The following is a 23,508-nucleotide window of genomic DNA, read 5'->3' as shown; positions in this document are numbered from 1 at the left end:
TTTGATTTTTATGGTTGGTTAAAAACTTCAGTTTAAGAGTTACCGTTATTTTGATTGTTTCGAGAAACCATAATCTTTTAGTAGAAACCGTTATTACAACAGAAGGATTTGTTACTTAAATCTGATGATGTGGTCATGAAAAAAATAATAAAGCATTAGATGCGTTTGGCGTAAGACACTCAGTTCAAGTCAAGTCATTTAACTTTTGAAGTTTCCTTACCCCTCTAGTATACTACAAATGCTGAAAACTAACAAAGAATGGATGAAAAAAATGTATGCAGTCTATGTATAGTGTGGGCGCTACCGCATTATACATATATTATATTTTTGCAATGCTACACGGAGAGGATTCACTACGGTATACTATTTTTCGCCGACTAATCAGTAATAAGGCTTCTTTTTAATAGCAACGTCTTCTAAATTTTTGCTTATGGTTACTTATAATGTATTACAATTTTTTTATCTGAATTAATTTGAGTTTTAAACTCTAAATTAAGTTTTGCTCTTGTTTTTGCTGAACAAATTCCTTGTATTTGACTTTGAAATTGAATTTGAATAACAGTCTATCTTTTATATGTATCTTCTGCACCAATCAAAATATGTAGACTCTTTTCACTTACTATGTTATAATATATGTGAAGATAACCAACTCAATCTAGAAGTTTAATATATCCACTAACTTCACATTTTAAATTGAAGTGTGAAAAATAATTGTATATCACTGGTGAGTAAAATTAATTAAATTATAATAATTCGGTCAAAGAACATCTAATTCTCCTTCAAAATTCCTTGAACGGTTTTGCAAATGATTTTTACTTAACAAAAATGCGTCTGAATTCCGAAACTTCGCGATATCTTCAAAACTGAGTGGCAGTAGTTTTTGTGTCAACAAACTGGTAACTGATTCGCCACTAACAAGATTTGAACCTAATTCAAAATTTTTTTTGTATTGTAGTTCTTTTTTCAAAAACCTATGAAAATACCAAAATTTCAGTACGTTTTCAGGATAGAGATAGGAAATTTGTAGAAAGCGGTTCTTAGACTGTGCAATATATAATACATAGTTTTCATAACACAGGGTGAAGTTAGCTGTCATGACATATTACCATTGAGTTGCTACATAACACACCTGGTCCATTTTGAAAGCGGGAAGGCTAAATATAAATAAACAATACATATACATATATTTTTTAGTCACTTCGATTTTATATAAAGAGAATTAAAGGTGGCAATGCCTCAAAAAAAATTCCTCACCTTGAATTCCTCCTCAAGGAGGTTCAAATCAAATGCATGAAACATACATACGTACAAATTTTTTCTATACCTTCTCTGTCATAGTATTTCTAGAAATAGTATTTTTACAAAAATTTTTATCAGTGCAATTTTTTTGTAGTTTCAAGTGCGTCAATGTTTCAACCACAACATTTACTTTTGAATATTCAATGCATTTTCGTATCTTCATATGTATTTACTTGTGTGCATGGCTGTTGTAACAGCATTAAAGCAAAATGGTTTGCATTCACGTTATTCATTATTTGACTAATTAACTACAAATATGTACGAGTATGCAAATGTAGGTCAATACTCCCTATAGGCTTCCACCGACTCTATAATCACTTTCATATGAACTATTGCAACTATGCCTAGGTGTGTTCAAATACATATGTATGTTTAGACCTTTCAGTGGTTTCAGCATTCATACATATCTACTCTTAGAAGATCCAGAGTTTAGAGAATGCTGCAAGCAGAACCGTGCATTACTTCACTGATGAACATCGGTGTGCCGGCACCCAGTCCACCATCCGTTTTCTGGTGCTCATTCTGTGTGTGAAATGGGAAATAAAACAAGGTGAGTAAAAATAGAACTACAGAGTATACGCTGTACACTTACGTCGTCGTATTCGCAATCAAAATAATGACCTTGACACTCCATGCAACGGCATGCGTCTGACATCTTACACGTGATGCCCCATTGTTTGGCTAAATCTTTGTATATTTCCTTTGATGATTTGTTGCTTATTATTTCCGGCGTGATGGAGCGTTCCTGTGTTGGCTGTTGGCCATACTCATAATCGTATGTTTGCGATTGCTGTTGTTGTTGTAGTTGATGCTCATGACTATGGCTGTTCGACATTTCTTCATGTTGGCTCCAACCCCCATCGGCATCGGTATCCCACTGACTACGCTGGCACTCATCCTGCAGCTGATTATCTCCACTCTCCTGATTATAATGCGATACTGTTAGTGAAAAATCAAAATTTCAATGAAACAAAATATTAATTTATCGTAAAGTAAAAACATGAATTTATTTTCAAACTTTTTGTATAATTTGAAAATGGAGCCGGGTCTTTCCGACTCGGTTTCATTACATCTGGCGTATCTTGATCTCGATGTTAAATCGATCCAACAATGCAGATTAATATTGCACAATGTTCGATGTAGACGATGAAAATAATGGCTATAATGTGTTCCCGAAAATACCAGCTGATTTATTTTCGCGAGCTATTCCCGGTTACTTTGAGTCCAAAACCTTGAAAACAGTTGATGTGTTGAATACAATCCTCGTGACAGACTGCAAACAACATCTGTCAAATATTAAAATACACACGTTCTTATCGACGAACCTATTTTGACAGCTGCACGACTACACGACTGCAGGCGGACAGTTGTCGTTCTCGCTAACTTCTGTAAGGAACAGAATACTCGCGACAGACTGCAGCAGCACGACAGTGAATTGAAAATGGCGTTGTGAATCCTACTACCTGACGTTTGTGAGAGGGCAGCAACATAACAAAATGTACACAAAACAATGCAGTTGTCTATTTTGCATGTACACAATTTCATTGTGGCCATACTAATACCAGAAAATTTTTATAATAGAGAAGGTTCACGGCGCGGAGATCGTAAAAATATTTTTGGCTAACTCGGTGAGATGGAGGAGTTTCACCATGCCAGCTCGGCAGGAGAAATTTTAACATTTCATTTGAGCAGAGCTGAGCGTGAAATAAAAATTATGCTCAAAACTATATATTGCGCTAACAGACGTATGTTCGCTCTTTTACTTATATTTCTATACGGTTTACATGCAGACATGTGTATTCATAAGAATTCTTTTTGTGCATATTTATGAATGCAGGTGCAATTGAATACACTTTAATTAAATAACTTTTTCAAAGCAATATTCTTAGTTATTTCTTGTATTTGATATATTCATAGTTATGTGCATACTTCATTACGTATGTATTTATACGCGTACAACAAACTATAATAATATATTATAAAAATTAAATATATTACAATAGTGATAAATGTACATACACTTGTGCTCACATAATTAAGTCACGCCAATAACAGAACGAAAGTTTATTCAAAGCAACTTCTATGGTACAGGAATGAAACTTAATTTTACAAAAAATGGAAGAAATTTTAATCCAGTTCAAAACAGAATACTTATTTTTTATTTAACTTCTAAAATAATAAAAATATTGCGTTCATTCGCTTGGCCCATCCATGTTGTTGTGCTCATATAATTAAGTCACCTAAAGAAAAATGTAGTTATTCGAAGTATACGAAATTTGTTTGCAGTTTTACCTTACTTAAGACTAAGACTTAGTTGGATAAATTTATTACGTAGCACGTCAGTACATCGCTTAGGCATTGTTTGGACCAAAGTAGCACATTGAGCGGGACTTATTTTGTACCACTCTGCCTGTATTATTTCCCATAAAGAATCTTTGTTGCGAGATTTTCGTGTAGCTATGGCTCTTTTTATAATCCCCATAGGTTTTCTATGGGGTTTAGGTTCAGACTTTGAACTGGCCAATCCAGAATTTTAATATTTCGACTACGTATCCGAGTTTTAACGACCCGCGAGCAGTGTTTGGGGTCGTTATCGTGCTGGAAAATACAAGCTAACGGTAAGTTGTCCACATAATCACCGTCTAAATTGTTCTCCAGTATTCCTTTGTACATTTCACCTGTAATTTTCCCGTCTATTTTAACAATCGCGCCAACGCCTGATGGCGTGAAGCAACCCCACACCATCACCGATGAACCGCCATGTTTCACGGTTTTTTTTMGTGTATTTGGGATTGAGTTCTTGCAAAGGGGGTTGTCTTATATATGGTTTCCCATCATTACCAAATACATTAAATTTGGATTCGTCACTCCAAACCACCAAATTCCAAAATTTAAAGTCCTTCCAGAGATGGCCTTTAGCAAACGCTTTTCGCTTTTCAATATTTTGTTTTTGAAACGTTACGTTTTCGTTTTGCTAAACGGCCATTCAATGAATTTCTTGTAGTCGTCTTCGTACAGTTTGCGCAGATATTTGTACGCCGTGGTATTCTTCTAATTGAGCCCTAATTTCTGTGGAGGTTAAAAATGGATCAGACTTACTTAGCCTTCCTAAGGCCCTATCGTCAGAACTGGTGGTCTTTCTTGGCTTTTTACTTGGTACATTTTCAAAAGTCTTATTTTTTTTATAAAATTGAACAGCGTTATTAATTTTGCCTCGAGAAAATCCTAAAACATCTACAACTTCGGCAATATTTTGATATTTTTGAAAACATTCCCACATGACCTTTCTTTCGCTTGAAGTTGTGCTTTTATTCTTGCCCATGACTGAATGACATGAATATTGATGTAAATTGTGGCGAAAAAATTTTAATTTACCCGTTTCAAACAGAATGACTTAATTATGTGAGCACACTTTTATTGACAATAAATGGAAAATTCATTTAAGCTCTCTCTATTCTTTTAAGTACCACTTGTTTAAGTATCCGCATTCGCTTATGGGCCATATTATATTTTTATTTTTACAAACCTCAAAAATCTGTATCTTTGATTGTGGCACATAACCGGGATTGACTGCATTTGTCAAGGAATGAAAAAAATATTTTTACGCGGCTTGCAAAAATCTGCGTCGATATGTATGCAAGCTTACACACAAACATACATATTAACGCTGGTTTGTTGTCGAAGCTGTACAGGGACAAGGAAAGCGGTGACAATCGGCGGTCGTTTGTTTATTTTTTTCCACACAGCTCGGATTTTCTACCAACAATGCAAGTTGTGACGCATTGTCGCCACATTGACTCTTTGACAAAATGTGAGCTTCGCCATTGGCTGACCGTGTGAACGGAGATTTCTTATGAAGCATTGAGTGTACATATTTACATGCATATGTTGCATGTAGACAAATTTACAAACATTATGCGTATGGTCTGTCATATTTGTTTAAATGCACACATAATTATATGTAAGTATATGAGCGCATGTGCGAACGCTGGATCTTTTAAGATGATATCAAAACTTTTAAAGTAAGTGTATAAGTTTAAATCTAATTACCTTAACTTATATCAATTATTTGGGTAATAATACAAGCTTTACTCTATTATATATTTTTAATGATTTTATGGAATCATCATGAAATACATATGTATGTAGATAAACTTTAATATACAGTGAAACTTTGATAACTCGTATTTGCAAGGGACCACAATTTAAATACGAGTTCTGGAGTTTTTCAAGTTATCAAGTTATACAACTTATAGAGGCAACATACAGAATATACGAATTATAGAGCTTTTTTTATTTATTTTTTCAATTTTACATAAAAAACAAGAAATGATTGTACATATTTAAATTTTAAAATATAAAGTACATATGTTATTCAATCAATATATGTATKTATGTATTTTGAAAAATTGTACAAAAAAATTAAGAAAAGTGTTCATTTAAAAAAAAATCCGTAATATGTTTTTGACGGACATTATGTTGGCGTATTTTATCTATGGCATTATCAATGTTTACAATGTCATTAARAATAGTGTCTTCAACATTTGATGCCATGAAAAAAAGACGCAAATTTTCAATTGAAGCTTTCGCAACCTTTGTGGAAACTGAGGGAATTTCAAATGTTCAAATACGAGTTGTAAAGGCTTTTGAGGAAAAAATACGAGTTGAAGAGGCTTTTGATACACATTTTTCAATTTTTGTCTCAAGAAAAATACGAGCTATCAAAGGGACCGAAATTCATGCATTTTTCGCGAATTTTTCTAGGGACCGAAGAAATACTATGAAATATCAAGGTTTTCCGCTTATCGAGGTTACGACTTATCGAAGTTTCACTGTACATACATACGTACCTATGTACATATATACTAAGTATATGCTTTGATACCAAATATATAGGGATCATATGTATATAAATTATGGCCGAGAAACTTCTCCATCTGGACCGAGTTAGCCAAAAATATTTTTACGATCTCCGCGCCGTGACCTTTCTCTATTATAAACGTTCTCTGCTATAAATATACGTTCTCTGCAAATACTCTCCAGCCGGCCTGAGGACTTTTCGATCAAAAAATTGTGTGCGATAATTGATACCGACGACAACCTGCTTAATCATATGTAAACTGTTTTACCAACATCGAAAGTACAGGGTGGCTACAGGATACAAAGCATCTGCGTTAGTTTCTATTGCTTGGTCAGGCGTTAAATCTGATAATATTATATTCGTTGGTACTTTTAGTAGGGGTCTCATCCAAAATATTTGCTGCATTTACTGGATTGCCTTTTAATCCTTCAACAGATGTATGTATAATGAAACTGAATTTGAATTGCAAACTTAAATTCGGTCCAAACCGATAAGTGAAACGATAATATAAACGCCTTATAATTGATCGTACCTTTTTCCATTTTTATGAAAAACTTATATAAATACTTACAAATACCTCATTAATTTAAATATCCGTAACTCGCTCATCAACAAATAGATCTCGATGAAAATTCGCGGTTCAATTATTTCGAAGTTAGCACCATCTATGTATTAACCACGGCATGTACTTTTTTTGAGTTGATAAATGAGTTCAACTTCATCGAAGATTTTGTTTTCGATACGGTTCAATGATTTCAACATAATAGGGGTATTCTTTTGCTCTTGCAAAACCCTTGCACGGTGCACGAATTGCAGATTTTTCCACCTATTGCAAAAGCACAACAACAAACACACGCCAATTGCAATGGCTGCAAAATATGTCAGACCAAAACCCATGTTTATTTGCGTGCAATGGCACGTAAAAATATAATTGCAACCCTGTTTTAGCTATCATTTTACATAAAGACATATTTCTCCGTTAAATTGTTGAGGAAGGTAAGTTTTAGGTAGATTTTATAATTTCTATTTAAATTATAAAGATTTGTTACAGTTTTCTTTGTTAAGAATGAATGCAGTAGGTGCGCCAATTCACAATAGCCATGTACAATAGTCATTTACAATAAATTGACCGAATCAGCCGTATATATATCACAAGATCAGCAATGGGTGCTCTCGTGCCCTTGTATATTTCGGTATAGGATTTTTGCACTCTGCAATCTTGCAAGATAATCCCCCTAGTTTGTTTTGATCGAAATTTATTTGATGACTACACCCAATATATTTTTTTTACCAATTTTACGTTTTTTATCAATGGGTCTAATTATAGAATTCGTTTCGATCGAAAACCTTGATAATTTGATCGAAAATTATTACATTGAAATCATTGAAACCGTGTCGAAAATTAAGTTTTCGATACAGTTGAACTTACTTGCTGACTCGATAAAATGCATTCCTTGTCTAATAGATGGCGCTAATTTCGAAATCATTGAAACCGCAATATCGAAAATATTTGTCGAAATCTATGCATTGATCAGTGAACTGCGTATGTAAATTGACAAATATGGAGCATTGTAAGTATTCATGTACAAAAAATACCTGAGAACGCATTAACTTATGTTTTAAATGTGTAATTTAGAGAGAAGAAACAAAAACACACTAACAAAAATCAACCAATAAATTCAAATCACTCATATCCCATATGTGAGAATCATGACTACTGCCGGGATACTTAGCACAAACGTATGGCTGGTGGACATGTCAATGGAAATCTATCTCAAGAATGTTGAGTACTTCATCTAATACAACACAAAATATCGATTGGAAAATATTTATATTGAAGTCCTTTGCAATACAATGTTGATAACTGCTTTTGGCTAAGGCTCTCACTTAAATATAATGCAATTGTATCATTTTAAATATTTGTAAAAACGACCATTTACCATTTGTATGGTGAAGCAGTTTATCGACGGTCTCAATGATCGAAAATTCTTTCCGCAACGAATTCGATTTCGATGCGGATTCAATAATTAGACTAAATATTTTTTCTAAACAAACACAGTAATTTTCCTCTACAACTGCTTAGTAGTAGTAGAAAATTTTTGAAAGTCTAGTCACCCGCACTGACACACAGTTGAAAACCGTAATAGCACAAAAAAGTTTAAGTTTGACTACACTTCAATCGACAGTTTGCAACTGTATGTTTTTCCGGGTTTGGTGTTTGACCTCTTCATCAAATCAATGGCATTATGGATATATTCATATACAACGATATCCTTGAAAACGTAATGCTTCTCCATGCCGAAAAGATTTTGCGATCTTCATGGTCGTTTCAACAATACAACGACCCAAAGCACACGTCGAAACTTGTGGTATTTTGGGTCGTAGCTCAAAATATTAATGTAGGACATTGCGCACCAGGATCGCCGAGACCAGGGTATGTGAAACAAAGATCCGTCTGTGTGCGACAAGAGGCTGTCCACAGGGAGGTGTGCTATCACCACTACTATGGAGCCTTGTCGTGGACGAACTGTTAGCATTGCTAACTGACAATGGGATCCGCTGCCACGGGTATGCGGACGACATTGTGATAATAGCAAGAGGCAAATTTGAGGAWMCTCTCTGTGACCTAGTGCAACGAGGTCTAAATCTGGCAAAGGGGTGGTGCAGGGAAGTGGAACTAAACATCAACCTCTCAAAGACAACCGTAGTCCCTTTCACAAGGCATGCATGTGAACCAAACGCTGGTCAAAGCAACAAAAGTATTAATGGTGTGAAAACGGCTGGCGGGTAAATCCTGGGGCTGTAAGCCAAAGATCGTTAGGTGGTTGTACACCATGATTGTGCGACCGATAATTACATACGGGGCGGTGTCCTGGGCCTCCGTAGCGTCGCAGGCTTCGGTGGTATCCCAACTATCGAAGCTTCAGCGGGTAGCATGTGTTTGCATGACGGGCGCTATGCGGACCTGTCCGACGGCAGCTCAGGTCCTGTTGGAACACACAGCGCTCCATATAATGATAGGTCAAGTAGCCATGCACTCACTTCTGCAGATAACAGCAGAGGGATGCGGCAAAGGCAAGATAATCTCGTCCCAGAGGATGGATAGGATAAGTGGCGACATTCCTATTGCCCTCCTCCCAAAGGACGGCATTACCAAAAAAAATTCACTTCACGAAAAGGTTTAAGGTTACCCTCTGTAGCAAGAGTGAGTGGAACGATCCCACTCTTGAGCAAATGGTATGGAATAGCACATTGAGGTGGTACACCGACGGCTCGAAAACGTTGGAAGGAATAGGTGCGGGTATTGCAGTCCACGTACCAAGCTCTCCATTCCGATGGGAAGTTTTCCGAGTATTTTTCAGGCTGAAGTCTTGGCTACAAGTCCTTGTATAGAGATAAACCTCCACCGCAACTATCGCAACGAGCGAATAGCTATACTTAGCGATAGTCAAGCGACACTAAAAGCGATCTCCTCCTACGAGATCAAATCGCTGTTGGTGCAGGAGTGCAGAGAACGGCTGAACAACCCAGCTGGAAAGAACCCGGTGCACCTAGTCTGGGTGCCCGGTCTCAGAGGTATAGCCGGCAACGAACGGGCTGACGAGCTAGCCCACTCCGCAGCCTCCACCAATATGGTTGGGCCCGAACCGAATGGTTGGGAAAGGTATTGGCAGCGAGCGCACGGTATGCGTCATGCCAAGCTGCTAGTTGGGGGGTACAACCAAAAGAGGTTCAAATCGTTAATAAACCTCCCAAGGATCCTGGTCGCATTTTACACCGGCCATTGCAAGCCGAAAAGGCATTTACCTAACATGGGCCTATCATCTCGCGCCAACTGTCGGTTTTGCGACAGGGACCCTGAAACCCCGGAGCACCTGTTAATCGACTGCATTKCAGTCTGTAGGCGCAGGTCGAAGGCCCTTGGAGCCATGTTTCCGGATAGGGATCACATCGCCTCACTAGCACCCAGCAGAATACTGGACTTCATCAATATGCTGGGGCTAAGCGAGTCCCCGTGAGTTAGGAGAAGGCACAATAGACCTAAGGTCGCAGTGCATTCCTCAATTATTTATCTATACGAACTAATTACAGTATTATACATTGAAATAAGGTATGTATGTAGGTAGACGTGAGGGTGTCTACGACTTACAATGTGTTTTGTTTTTAATTAAGTAGAATTTTATATAATTTGATTTGAAAATTTTCCACCAAGATATTAAACTGTATAGAGATTACTATATTTAATATAATAATCTTCATGTTTCAAGTAAATGTCGAAACTACCATTGTAAATTGGAAGACATCTCAGCCGTAGTGTCTAGCGTAATAATATAATTAGATCTTACCTTCACTACAGTATCCACCATGATTGATTAGTGGATCGAAGAAGTCATTACTATTGCCGCCGCGATTGGTTTCGCCATTGCCACTAGTGTTGCATTCTTCGTTGCATTCCTCATTATAGTGATCCGCTTGGCATTGCTCACAGTTACCTCTACAGTTATCCACTAGATTAGTGGTTTCCTGAGCGGTTGATGCTGATGCTGATGTCGTTGAAGTTGTCATTTTCGCCGATATCAAAAGTTCCGTAGAATCTATCGACTCTTTACGATTGTCTTCCTCGCACTCGTCTTCTCCTTCAGAGTTGTTAACCTCGTTGTTACGAATATTTTGATTTATGATTCGAGATTGTTCAATGAACTCATGAAAATTGTTGAACTCGTTTAAGGATGCATTCTGTTCTCGTTGTTGCAAAAGCTGCTCGTTGCACAAATAATTATCCTGGCAATTGGGGTCAGTACATTCAATGGTGACTTCCTCATTTAGTGCGAGGTGTTCTAACGACGACAAAATAATGTTGTTTCTTGGATTATTCAAGGAATCACGGCGATCGTTGATTGTGTTTTCATCATGGGGGATAACTTTCAGCTATTGAATGAAAATATCGGTATTGTTAAATGTATTTTCTATAATGATATAACAGATAATATGTATCTTAGTTGTATGTATCACGTGAATGAAATTTAATGCGCCTTTTAAAGTTTTCAACTCCTCTCGGTTGAAGAGAAGTTGAAGCATTTCAACTCTAGATCAACCCAACCCGTTTTTGGAATAACGAGCTGCAACAATTTTTCAAAGTTATATTCACGTTGTCAATCTAAAAAATTAAGATGAAGATAAACATTTGCAAATGAAAAAAGTAAGGAAAAAAAAAGAAAGTAACGAAATCGCGAATGCAAGCAAGTTAGGTAGGTTATTTATACTGAATGTGTTGTACTTACTTAGTTTAATTTTTTTTTAATTGCCTCAACGAAAATCCTATTAAAATCATCCATAAATGGGAACTTTGAGATATAAACTTAACCGAAGGGGCTAAATTTAATATATTGAGTCGGCGTGGTGTGTATGTTTTTTTTGGCTTAGTTGCCATGAAGTTATGCTATGGTTACCAAGTTTACGAGAAATTAGTAGTTAATAAAATTTAAAAATATGTTGCTTACTTTTTATTTAAAAAATGTATGGTTTTCACTCAAACTGGAGGCTCTTTTTGAAGCGCTGATATTGTTATCAGAAAAAGATTATCTCTGAGTTTTCCTGGTAGTTCACATTATTAAATTTATGCATAAAGACGCACCGTTATTTGAAGAATGTGTTCATTCTATTTTATTAAAGCGGCGAACTCATGACAACTTACATAGTTTAACAAATCTGTTTGAAGACGGTTGAGCACTCACGACAAAGCGATTTGCTAAACATTATTTTCATTGTGTGACTCGAGAAGTAAAGATGTCTAATTATAATGCGCGTAATGTAAATGGATTATTACTACCAGTGAAAAAGCGTAAAAAGGCAATGCGAAAAAAAATATTGAAAAAAATGGATGAAGGGTAGCTATATGAAGAGCACAATTATTAAATTCAATGAAGTTGACTGCTCCTGAAGATTTTAAAAACTTCCGCAGAATAGATTCCAAAACGTACTTATATCGAGCTCCTCACTGCAGTCATTCCAAAATAAAAAAGTAAGTCAATTGTCGTATGCTATTAAATTTCCTTATATTTCGAAAAAAGATTGTTCCGCCACTTATTTTTCCCCATTAAATTTTATAAGCGTCACTTTCACAGTTCATTTCTAAATAATTCTATGAACTCTAAAAGAAAATGTTTGTTTAAAGTGGCCATACACGACACACATGTGCGTTCGATCGGTATGTGTGCGATTTCGGTTTACTCGTGTATGGGCTTGTGCGCATACCGATCCATGTTCGCGAAAATGTTTGATTTTTTACGATCGGTGTGCACACATGTGTATCGTGTATGGCAAGTGTTCAGAGGCTTCAATAAATCGATATTTTTGAGGATTTTTTGGGTGGAAAGAAATAATTGATTCAAGAGAAATTTATAGGCTTTATAATTATATATTTGAACATCTTTCACAAATTTTTTGGACACAAAATCTTTGATAAAGGGGTAAAATTTGACAAATTGTTTAAACTTTCAAAAAAGTGGTTTTTGACCAAAAAAAATTTACTATGTGTTGTTTAAAAATATGTTCAGACTTGACTTTTCTTAGTTTTTTTTAGTTTAAATAGAAGATAGTTTTGTGCCAAGGATAATAATATCTGCCCCAATTCCATACGACGTTTACTTTTTGTTCTATCCTGCTCGCCAATTAAGAATAATCGTAAAAATGAAAAACCGTGATCTCACGCTTCAAAGTTTTTGCTTGCCCAAGCGTTCATATATCTGCTAGACGCTCATATATCTGCTAGACGCTACTGTCCTTCCAGCTTCGATAATAATTCGAATTCCCATCTATAACTTTGGGGACATATTCTCAGATAATTTTTAAAGAGATTTAAGCAAAAAAACAATCGATTGTTGTCCCCTAAATAAAGATTTCGTATCAGAATTTATTGATCTTATAAAAAATGAATTGGCAATATGGCAAACGAAAAGTGATAAATATAAAAATAAAATTGAGAAAAAAAAGTTGGAATAACCTATTAACGAAGTACAAAAAATAGATAAAAGTGCTATATTAGAAGCAAATTCGAAGAAATGTTCCGCTCGATTGACTGTCGCACATGTTCACTGTATGAAGATGTATCATACAGATCGAATGCACATGTGTGTCGTGTATGGCCCCTTTAACGCTTGTCACACGCTTATGCTTCTGCTATAAACATTTCTACCAACTGAGCAAATGTTTGCAAACGATGCCACTCACCACAAATGAATTTACCAATCGGTTGTGGATTTTTGAAATTTGTCGCAAACCTGCCGTCCGATTACCAACATACCCACTCACGACAAAAACCACCTAAAACAGTTTTCTGAAATACTTGAATACTGGAAATGAATGTATGAGATGGAATTTAACATGGTGTTATGTGAGAAGAAGGCCTTTAACCCAAATGTGGGCGATGCCACCATTAAGTCTTGACAGCGGCTTCTATAGAACCTCCTCTTACGACCTCGGATGTAAAATTTTATGTTTTTGACACGTTTATTTATTGATTTATCACGCTTTCAGTAGTGTTTAACGGAACCGTTACATGGGGAGTGGAGGAAATCATTAAGTGTTAAAATGTTGGTATGGGTGCTGAAAGAATTTGGCCTGAGCCAATATGGTTATTAAAACTTGAATGGTTTGGGAGATAGGGCGGAGCCATGCCCATTTTTACAAAAAAATTTCCCCACAGGCGAAATCCTTTGTCAAATTACAGCTCTATATCTAAATTTAGTGCTAAGTTATCGTTATGGATATGAATAGGTTTTTGTTTAATGTCATTGTGGACGTGGCAGTGGTCCAATTACGCTCAACTTCATTACCTACCGTTGTATGATGCCGAGAAGCATGTGCACTAAGTTTCATTAAGATATCTCAACATTTGCTCAAGTTGCTGCTTGCTTAGGCGGATGGACAGACAATCAGCTGGAATTGATTTCATCTCATCAAAACAATTCGATTAAGTTCTTATCACGAAAAAGTGAAATGTATGAAATAAAATGGACGTTAGTTTTGATCTGCGAGTAAGAAAAGGTTCCACTTGATCCACTGAAGCAGTGTTAAAATCTGCAATACTACAAAAATGTTAAAGTTAGACAATACTTCAACTAAAACCGGACGGACTGAGTTGACACCGGTAATTCAGAATTTTAAAACTCCAACCAAAATGCAGTTCAGTTGAAAACTGTAGAAAGGACTTAAAAAATAATTCGAAATATTTGAATTTCAATGAAATTATATCAAAAATAAAACTTTATTTTTAAAATTTTAGTTTATCTACCTCTTCTAGCATATAATCATAGGTTGATAGAGGAGTTGTAGGAACAGCGTTTGATTCCGTTGTCGGTACGTCATTACTTGTTGTGAACCTGTGGTCGATATATCCTAGAACAATAATGTAAATATATATTCGTAAATTAGAGCAAAATTTCTAGCACAAGTGTTCTTTTGTGTGCAGCCGACAATAAATAATATGCATGCGTCGCATTCATAACAATACTTATATATACAGAACTTATTTACCATGCTCACATTAATTAATCTACATACTACTCGTAGAAATCCCATAAAGTAGGCAATCAATCGTCAACTGAACTGATCTAAGTAATTTAAAGACACTTCTTTGCCTTATAGAAGTGAAAGAGAAATTGCTATGATAGAGAAACCAAATAATACATGTATGATAGAAAATTAATTTTGTTTTATCAGACATATATTAATATGTACTTAGTCTCGCCATATATTTTGTTATAAAGTTTACAATGTAAATAGCGAGGACAATTCTCAGAAAAAGGTACCGTTTTTTATAAGAATTTGTATGCAGCGTCTTCTCATATATAACATAAAGAAAAGCTGCTAATGAAGATAAGAGCTAAAGGAAATCATATTCCGGTGGTCTTTTTAAATGTGAAAAGGAGCAAATGACATATATGATCTTCTCAATAATCTTAATATTTCGAGAATATTTGTTACGTTAAACATTGTGATATTTTTCTCCTAACGTCAATAGTTGATGACAGAAAGAGAAGTGGTTCTCCTTGCGTGGTTTAAAGCAGTGACACGCGGTCAACGGCCATGAAGGCGTTCTTTGACGGATGAAGAAATGTTCTCTTTTGAAGAAGTTTATAATAAGTAAAACGAAAAAAACTACATAAAAATTTCCAAGGGTTCAACGTAGTTACTTTCCACCTGCTGTAATGGTTTGGTGGACAGTCTTCTGTAAACGCCTTACACTACTTCACTTTTGTGAAGAAAGCTTTGGATCTTTCGGCAAGATTCTACACAAGGCGAAAATCATATAGTTTTGCTTAAAACCAGTACTCATGGTTTTATAGTTGAAAATGGTTGGCCGTCTGGAAGTCCAATTTTAATTAATTGGCCTAAAGCACAAAACGCATCATCGCATACAACTTAACTAGTTATACACTGAACAAAAATTCTACGCAAAAAAAAAAAATTATAATAATAATCACACAAGCAGTATTAAACTAATGAACTCTCAATTACGCAAGTAATTTGTCTACATCAAAAAGGGTAAGAAGCTGAATTCATAAAAATAGTATTGTTGAAAGTTTTGGAATCCTTACCTAGTCGCATATTGTTGGTTTTGTTGGGCAGTAAAGATTTACGCTCGTTGGTTCCCATAGAACCAAGACTGGTACAGTCGGTGGAATCGATGGTGGAGCTACTGGCACCAATGGCTGTAGAATGGTGCTGATGATGGTTGAGTAGCGCTTCGTTTACCTGTGGATCTGAATCGTGCTCTTGAGACGTGCTGCGCGAGCTGCCCATTCGGAATTTCAGCTTAAAAGGTGCCATTCTACAAAGTTCTTTCTGATAACGCACTAACAAAATACAAAAAAATATTGCCCTAAGTATCTGATAAATTAAGATCACGGCACAACACTCGTCTTTTACCCATATATTAATACATACACACTTCCAAGTCGGAACAAATTTTGTTAGAGAGATGTTAAATACTCTTAAAAATGTGCCATTTTCCTATTTCCATTTTCAAAAATAAAGTCACAAAGTTAAAAATAAGTAACGTACATACTATAGAAGTTTATATGCAAGTATGTGGTTGCATTTGTGTACCGAGTGCTCAATCGAATATATAGTGAAACGAAAAATGCAACTTTTAAGAAAGTTTGAGGAATTCACAAAAATTTAGTTTGCAACACATTGACATGAGTAGGAAGAATTAAAATAATAGAATAGAATCTTTAGTAATCTTGCATTTAACTCATTTGTGATTGGACTACGAGCATGCAGAGTTAGTTTCTTTTGATTTACATATATGTGTCTTCTGTCTGTTTCTTCTCTAAACACCACATAGTTTACCTGTTTTTCGGAGTGCCTATTACCCTTTGGCTTGCCAGTTGCATTACCTGGAAGAGAAGAGGCAACGTTATTTCAGAGTTAAAAGAGCATTATTCTCGTATTGATATAAGCAGAGAGAAAAGTTAAAACATAGGGATGCTGGGCAGGGAATTCTCGTCATTTCACATTTAGGTGCTTACTATTAAATCATGGCCTACTCGATTTTAACTTCGCACGAATAGTGCGATTAGTAAATTGTCAAAATCAGACCGCAACTGCTTATGCCAAATATATCGGCCAGTGTATGGGTCATATACTATATGTATGTATATATTTATAAAATTGCTAAAAATATTGTATTTGCACATCACAAAATTAAATGTACAGCTGACTGTTGCGCTTTCCACGGTTTGGATTCGGTTTATTTTGTGCATCTTTTTGAATGAATCTTTTAATGGAGAATACATATCGAGACAAAAATTCTGATTTATTTCGAGTAAACAGCACCAGTCCCCAGAATTGTTGTAAAATGATAATAAATACATATTTTTCCTTTGATATCTTTAGAGAGTCAGCTATCTCGAATAACTTCATGTTAGAGTTAGAATAATAGTCTTCGGCAGAACTTTTTTTTTATCAAAGAATATTTCAATAACTTTCGAACTAATTATACGACAGCTGATTTTATACACGTATAATTCGAAGATTAGATCTACCTACATAACTACAAAATATATGATTAACTTCTAGTAGCGCCCTGTCGTGGACATGATATTAACTTTCCCGCTTAGAAGGTATACTATATTTGTATGTAAATGCAGAAATTTTTCAGAATCGCTGTAATTATAAAAATAGAAGAAGCATGTCTTTTTAAAAATTATCAAATGAAATAACTTTTATTACAATATATGAATTTTTTTATTTAAATATTTAATTAGTTGGAAGAAATATAATTGTTTTGCTCTTAAAAATCGTTCACATGCGTTCATATGTAAATTATGTATATGTATGTATTTTGTGTTTTGTGTTTGTCACGAAGCTTGTAACACCCAGAAGGAAGGGTCGGAGACCGTATAACGTATATATGTATATGTATAAATGATGAAAGTATATATATAAATGATCAGTATGTCGAGCTGAGTCGATTTAGCCATGTCCGTCTGTCTGTATATATACGAACTAGTCTCTCAGTTTTTAAGATATCGTTTTGAAATTTTGCAAACGTCATTTTCTCCTCAAGAATCTGCTCATTTGTCGGAACTGCCGATATCGGACCACTATTTCAGAATGTATTTTCACAAAAGTTGGCACAGGCTATTTTTTAAAGCAACAATGTAATCTCCGAATAAATTGTTCAGATCGGTTAACTAAAGCGTATAGCTGTCATACAAAATGAATGATCGGAAACAAGTTCTTGTATGGAAAACTTTCACATTTGACAAGATATATTCACGAAATTTGGCATGGATTACTGCTTAAAGTAATAATATAATCTCCGAAGAAATTGTACAGATTGGATTACTATAGCATATATGTAGCTTCCATACAAACTGAATACATATTTACTTACAGAACTTGTGAAGGGTATTTAGCAACGGGAGTTAAAGTTTTTTCTAGTTTTTCTTTTGAATTGAATAATGTAACGGCTCTTTGGTATGTATGCATATGTGTGTTTTCGATGCCATAAATCTAGAAAATGAGCAAGAAATTATGCATGAACCACGAAGTATGAAGGGGAACTGAAAAGATGGGAGCTAAATTATTTTAAAAAGCAGCAACTAGGCTAAGTTGTGTTGTTAAGTGGTTGCATACTTATTGGATGCAAAGGTTTAGCTTATTAACTGGCTCACCCTTTAGCTTTAAGTTCGTCTTCCCGCAACTCACACCGCTCCACATAGTAATCAATCAAACAGTTAAACATACAATGCTTTAAATTACAGCAAAAGAGTTTAGCAGAAGGAAGGTAATCTCTCACTGGTAGCAATGACGCTACTCCTGCGCGACAGCTTTAGAGTAAACTTCGCAAAGAAGATAGAAGTTACCGTTCGCAGTAAGACTGATTGGATTAACTTCACGCTTCACCTCCTGCTCATGGATAGCGTCTTTTTAACGTCGGGATTCATACCTATGGGACGCTCCAAGCATTTTCCAAGCAGAAGTCTTAGTTCCATGGAGCCGAAAACTCACGAGAACATGATGCTAGTCTGCACAGCAGTCTGAAGACGATGGATAAAGTTTCCTGGATCTATGTATCCCAATAGGGATCATATCGCCTCAAAAGTACCTAGCAGGATACTGGAATTTCTCATTGTGCTGGGCTTACATATGTATGTATGTAGTGCGTTGTGACAGAGGAAAGGGAACCTTAAGTCGGGGTGCAATTCTCAATTTATTTCTATTTTTTTCTAAATGTCAATGCTATTCATGTGTAAATAGAAATTGTAAAGTTTATCTGACTGTATAATATATATACAAATATATGTAGATATAAATATGTATGTATGCGTTTATGTGGTACATAAAAAGTGTTTGCTTTATTTGAGTTGTTGCACTTGTTGTTGAGTTGAGATGAACATTTAATATCCATTACTAAATATCCACTTACTAAATACATAGATGTGAATATATGTGAACATATGTGAATATTTGTATGTACGTGTGTATACCCAGCAGATATAAGCGTTATCCTGTTGTGTTTGTTTTGCATTATGTCACTTTTCACATTTAGCTTTCTGTCTAACGGTAAACTTCGAAAAAATAGTAATACTATAGCTTACCAATGTGAAGTGGGCCACAAAATAGCGTCTAATTGCTACAGTCTAGTTCACTTGAATAGAGGCAACAATTTTTGTGAAAGAAAATGCTGATTAAATATGTTGTTGTATTTGATCTTTCAACAAATAGTTTCCTGCTAACTCAAGCTAAGACTGTACTGGTTTAAAAATACAAACACATCGAAATAATATTTCAGCTAACGGTATTTTGTAGCGGTAAAAGTTCGGCCGCTGCAATATTCTGCTTCATTTATTGGTTCACTTGAATAGAGGCACTTAGTTTATTGGTTCACTTGAATAGAGGCACTTAGTTTGCTTACATCATTTGCGCAATAAAGGTGTGAAACTAAATATTTTGTTTAAGCATTCATTGTGTTAAGTCGTAAACTTGTAAATTCGAATAAAATGGGAAAGCGGAAATGTTTATCAGAGCGAGAAAAAGGACAAATTGATATATTGACCTCTGAAACACTTTCGAATCGCCAAATTGCCGAAAAGATTGGTCGAATTCCAAATGTTGTTGATCATTATGTGAAAAAGAGTGCCTCCTACGGTAAGAACTACAAAGGTAGGACTGCGATGGCTTTAACACCAAAGGAAGCCCCGAAAATCCTTAGGATTGCATCCAATTCCGCACTTTCAACATCAAAAATTAAAAATTTAGCTGATGTTGCAGCTAGCAAATCCACAGTTAGAAGGGCTATTCTGAAAGCATCACATCTGAAATATAAAAAATTACAAAAAAAAAAAACAAAAAAAAACACTTTTGAATAAACTTCGCAAGCAACGTCGCCTCGATTTTCCAAGAGACCACATGGCTTGGAATTCTGTCACAAATAACGACCCTGGTGAATGGAAAAAAGTTGTATTTAGTGACGTAAAGAAGAGTTTGTACAAATCCATTCCCCAACGTGTTTATGAAGTAATTTACAAACAAGGTGGCAGCACAAAATATTAATCTTTAAAAAATAATGGTTAAAACACTTTGTTCTTGTATCTATTTATATATTTTTTCTAAATTTGTAAGTGCCTCTATTCAAATGAACCAATAAATCAAGCAGAATATTGCAGCGGCCGAACTTTTACCGCTACGAAATACCGTTAGCTGGAATAATATTTCGATGTGTTTGTATTTTTAAACCAGTACAGTCTTAGCTTGAGTTAGCAGAAAACTATTTGTTGAAAGATCAAATATAACAAAATATTTAATCAACATTTTCTTTCACAAAAATTGTTGCCTCTAATCAAGTGAACCAGACTGTATCTTTATTGCGGTGTACACGGTACACACAGGCACATACAAGCACTTTACGTCAACAATGCTGGAAGCGGTACCCAATGAAAAAAGTTAGCCACATTCGTACATACAGACATATATATGTTCTACGCATTTGTATGATTTTGCAATTGGTCTAAAGGCTTTAATAATTGGGGCGTTCACAACCTGTCTTAAAGCATCGTAAAGTCGTAAAATTTTAAATTTTTGCACTTGTTTAAATAAAAATTAGGGTTTTCACATGTCTCTTAAAGTTATAAGTTATAACGATTCGAAAACATAGTATTGAGAATTGTAAATGTGTAAGCTCATTTTTGTATGTAATCCAACCACATTTTTTTTTAAACCAGTGTAAAAATTTAAAATTTTACGATTTTACGATTTAAGACAGGTTGTGAATACCCCAAATATACATATGCATGGAAAATTATAAAAAATTAGAAAAAAACTAAATTTTTATTGCAAGTGAGCACATTTATGGAACTGCTAAAATTCATTTAAACTATTAGTTAAATAACCACTGCAATTGAATAGGAATGGAAGCGAAGACTTTTTGATAAAATTCAACGTAAGTAAGCGTTTCTACATAAATATTTATTTTATGAATATGGTCCATGTAATAAATATTTTTTATCAATTGGGATTTAGAATTCGGGATTGAAACTGGTATGGGCTGATGAGGTGCTCAAGATTAATAATATATGTATACACATATTTGCTGCTGACTAATGGTTTTTAAGGTACTTATTTGCACTTAAAATTCATAAATTTAACACCAGGTATGTAATTTGTATATCCAACATGTTGCGAACTACAGAGTATGATAGTTTTGTTACCTAACGGTTGTTTGCATCAACTTGAACGAATCGAGTTAGATATAGGGTTGTATATATACATAGTACATATACCATAAATGATAAGGGTGATGATACGAGTTGAAGTCTGGACGTCTGTCTGTACGTCCGTCCGTTTACCTGTCCTTGCAAGCTGTAAAAATAGAGATATCGTAAGTAAACTTTGTGCACGTATTCCTTGACAATAAAATGACAAGTTCCTAGATGGGCACAATACGACGACTACCATGCTAACAAAATACAATTAAACCAAAACGTATAAGTGGAGAGTGTGGAGCCCATAGCGTACTTTTGCTGGTTTTGAAGAAAATATCGGCCAAATAAGTCTGTGAGATATACAGGGACGGATCCAGAGTAGAAATCTTTTTTGGAGGGGAGTACTTTTTTTGTGTACTTGGAACACAAAGACCATTTTTAGCGGAGTGTCACTTATGATAGAAATAATGTATATGGTAACTTTTAACATTTGGAGATATACAAGTACAAATGTATATATAATTGGGATTTGGAGAATTATATGCTATTCTATTATTGTATCCCCATATAACTAATATCACATTTTTCGAACATCCAGCTGACTTTAGTCCATAGAGATTGGTGATGGTATGTGAGGTATATTAATGAAACCCAAAGCTTTTTTAATAAGTATGTCGCATGTTAATAGTCCCAGAAATAATTAATAGAATAACAAAACGTACTCTCATATTAAATTTCATTCGGATATCTCAAAAGCTGACGAAACTGGAAATCCTTTTCTAAAGTGTGTTACTTTTATCCTGTATGTTTTTGCTCACAGTTGCTTTGTGGAAGCAAAAATATTCATTGCATTGCATCGCACTGAGCACTGAGTGTGTACGGGGTGGCAATTCAACACCAAGATAGCAAGGAAAATTTCTATTGAATAAGCTAAAACATAACAAAAACAAAATGTATAAAAACAAATGTCTCTTAACGTATACATACATACATGAAGTTTCTTACACAGMTTTTTATATGAATATATCTAATGATGTATTCATATATTTTCTACATTCATCGGAGTAATAAAAATTCCTTGGGAGATTACAAGATTTCCTTTTCCCACCGATGAATCAATAATTTAACATCACCGAGAAACAAACTGGTATTAGTTTCCATTGGTATCTACTCACCATAAATCCATTTGTGATTTATCAATTTTCACATTTATGCTGCAAATCATACATACATAAGTGTGTATACGTATACATCAGTATACATATTAGAATAGTTATGAGCTTCACAAAATTTACTTAGAGCAAGGATATGCGTCTAAAATTACCAAAAACTGTCTTTCAAATTTAGGAACCTAAATTTCACCAGGATTTCAAAAGTATTTCAGTTGAGCACATTTGGCAATTTTATTTCATTTTAACAATCTTCGCACATTTCATTCCATTCCATTACCACTTTAAAGCAAATTTACTGCGCGTCGCTTAGGTTTTTTCTCAGATGGTTTACTCTCTTGAATGCGTTGCTAAGGACTGTCTGGCTGTTATGCTAACCACAACTCGTACATTTATTTCCATCAGTCAGCGAGCTTAAAAGCTTTTCCCTAATTTTCCTTTTCAATTTGTTGCAAGAGCTTTTGTATTTTCACCATTTGTTTTGTTACTTCCTTCTCCACAGGAAATTATTGTACCCAGAGTTGCCTTTTTTCACAAATGCGGAAGGACCTTTTCATCCCTGCAAACCACTTATCGGTTAAGTCACCAGGTTAATTACCCAACAGTGTTACCAGAAATTTATGTCAAAGTTTCCAGGAGTTTCTTAAGGCCAATTTGACAATTCTAACGGAATCTCTTGCGTAGGTGTGAGCGTTCATCCTTTTGTTACGCAAGGGAGTTATGATTTGCTCGGTGTGTATGTTCCCGCAGTACTTTATTCAGAAACGTATTATGCTTCACTTAGTCAATAACATGCCGAAGGCATAGCTCTGTACTGTACAATGTTTTTTTTGGTTCACTGTACATATGTATATTACACAAATTTGCATTAGACAAACTTTTTCAGGCCTTTTTAAGATAGTGCTAGGTTTGCTGATCGAAGATCTCACGTGGACTGCTATATGGAGTCCTTGTGAAGACATAG

General features: G+C 35.0%; 1 protein-coding gene and 1 long non-coding RNA gene across 3 annotated transcripts; one reads left to right on the top strand and one right to left on the bottom strand.

The window, feature by feature from the left end:
- Positions 1-287: 287 nt before the first annotated feature.
- Positions 288-22,886, bottom strand: LOC108965003 (putative uncharacterized protein DDB_G0291812). Of its 2 annotated transcripts, XM_018927132.1 has the most exons (8): positions 22,825-22,858; positions 22,551-22,726; positions 16,517-16,563; positions 15,760-16,017; positions 14,454-14,557; positions 10,507-11,089; positions 1,892-2,238; positions 288-1,821 (listed from the first exon to the last, which is right to left on the bottom strand). In XM_018927132.1, the coding sequence occupies exons 4-8, from the start codon at positions 15,989-15,991 to the stop codon at positions 1,729-1,731; spliced, it is 1,359 nt and encodes a 452-aa protein (XP_018782677.1). In that variant the 5' UTR covers positions 15,992-16,017; positions 16,517-16,563; positions 22,551-22,726; positions 22,825-22,858; the 3' UTR covers positions 288-1,728. The 2 variants fall into 2 exon arrangements, with proteins under 2 accessions (XP_018782677.1, XP_018782676.1); XM_018927131.1 differs by having other exon boundaries at positions 22,551-22,886.
- Positions 7,695-8,052, top strand: LOC108965005. The gene is made up of 2 exons (XR_001993065.1): positions 7,695-7,731; positions 7,797-8,052. It is a non-coding gene; the product is annotated as an uncharacterized LOC108965005 (long non-coding RNA).
- Positions 22,887-23,508: the final 622 nt, after the last annotated feature.

The sequence above is a fragment of the Bactrocera latifrons genome, unplaced genomic scaffold, assembly GCF_001853355.1.
Source record: "Bactrocera latifrons isolate USDA-ARS-PBARC rearing strain unplaced genomic scaffold, ASM185335v1 scaffold_131, whole genome shotgun sequence".
Classification (NCBI taxonomy): domain Eukaryota; kingdom Metazoa; phylum Arthropoda; class Insecta; order Diptera; family Tephritidae; genus Bactrocera; species Bactrocera latifrons.
The sequence above is the reverse complement of the archived record's forward strand: the minus strand, read 5'-3'. Positions and strand labels throughout refer to the sequence as shown.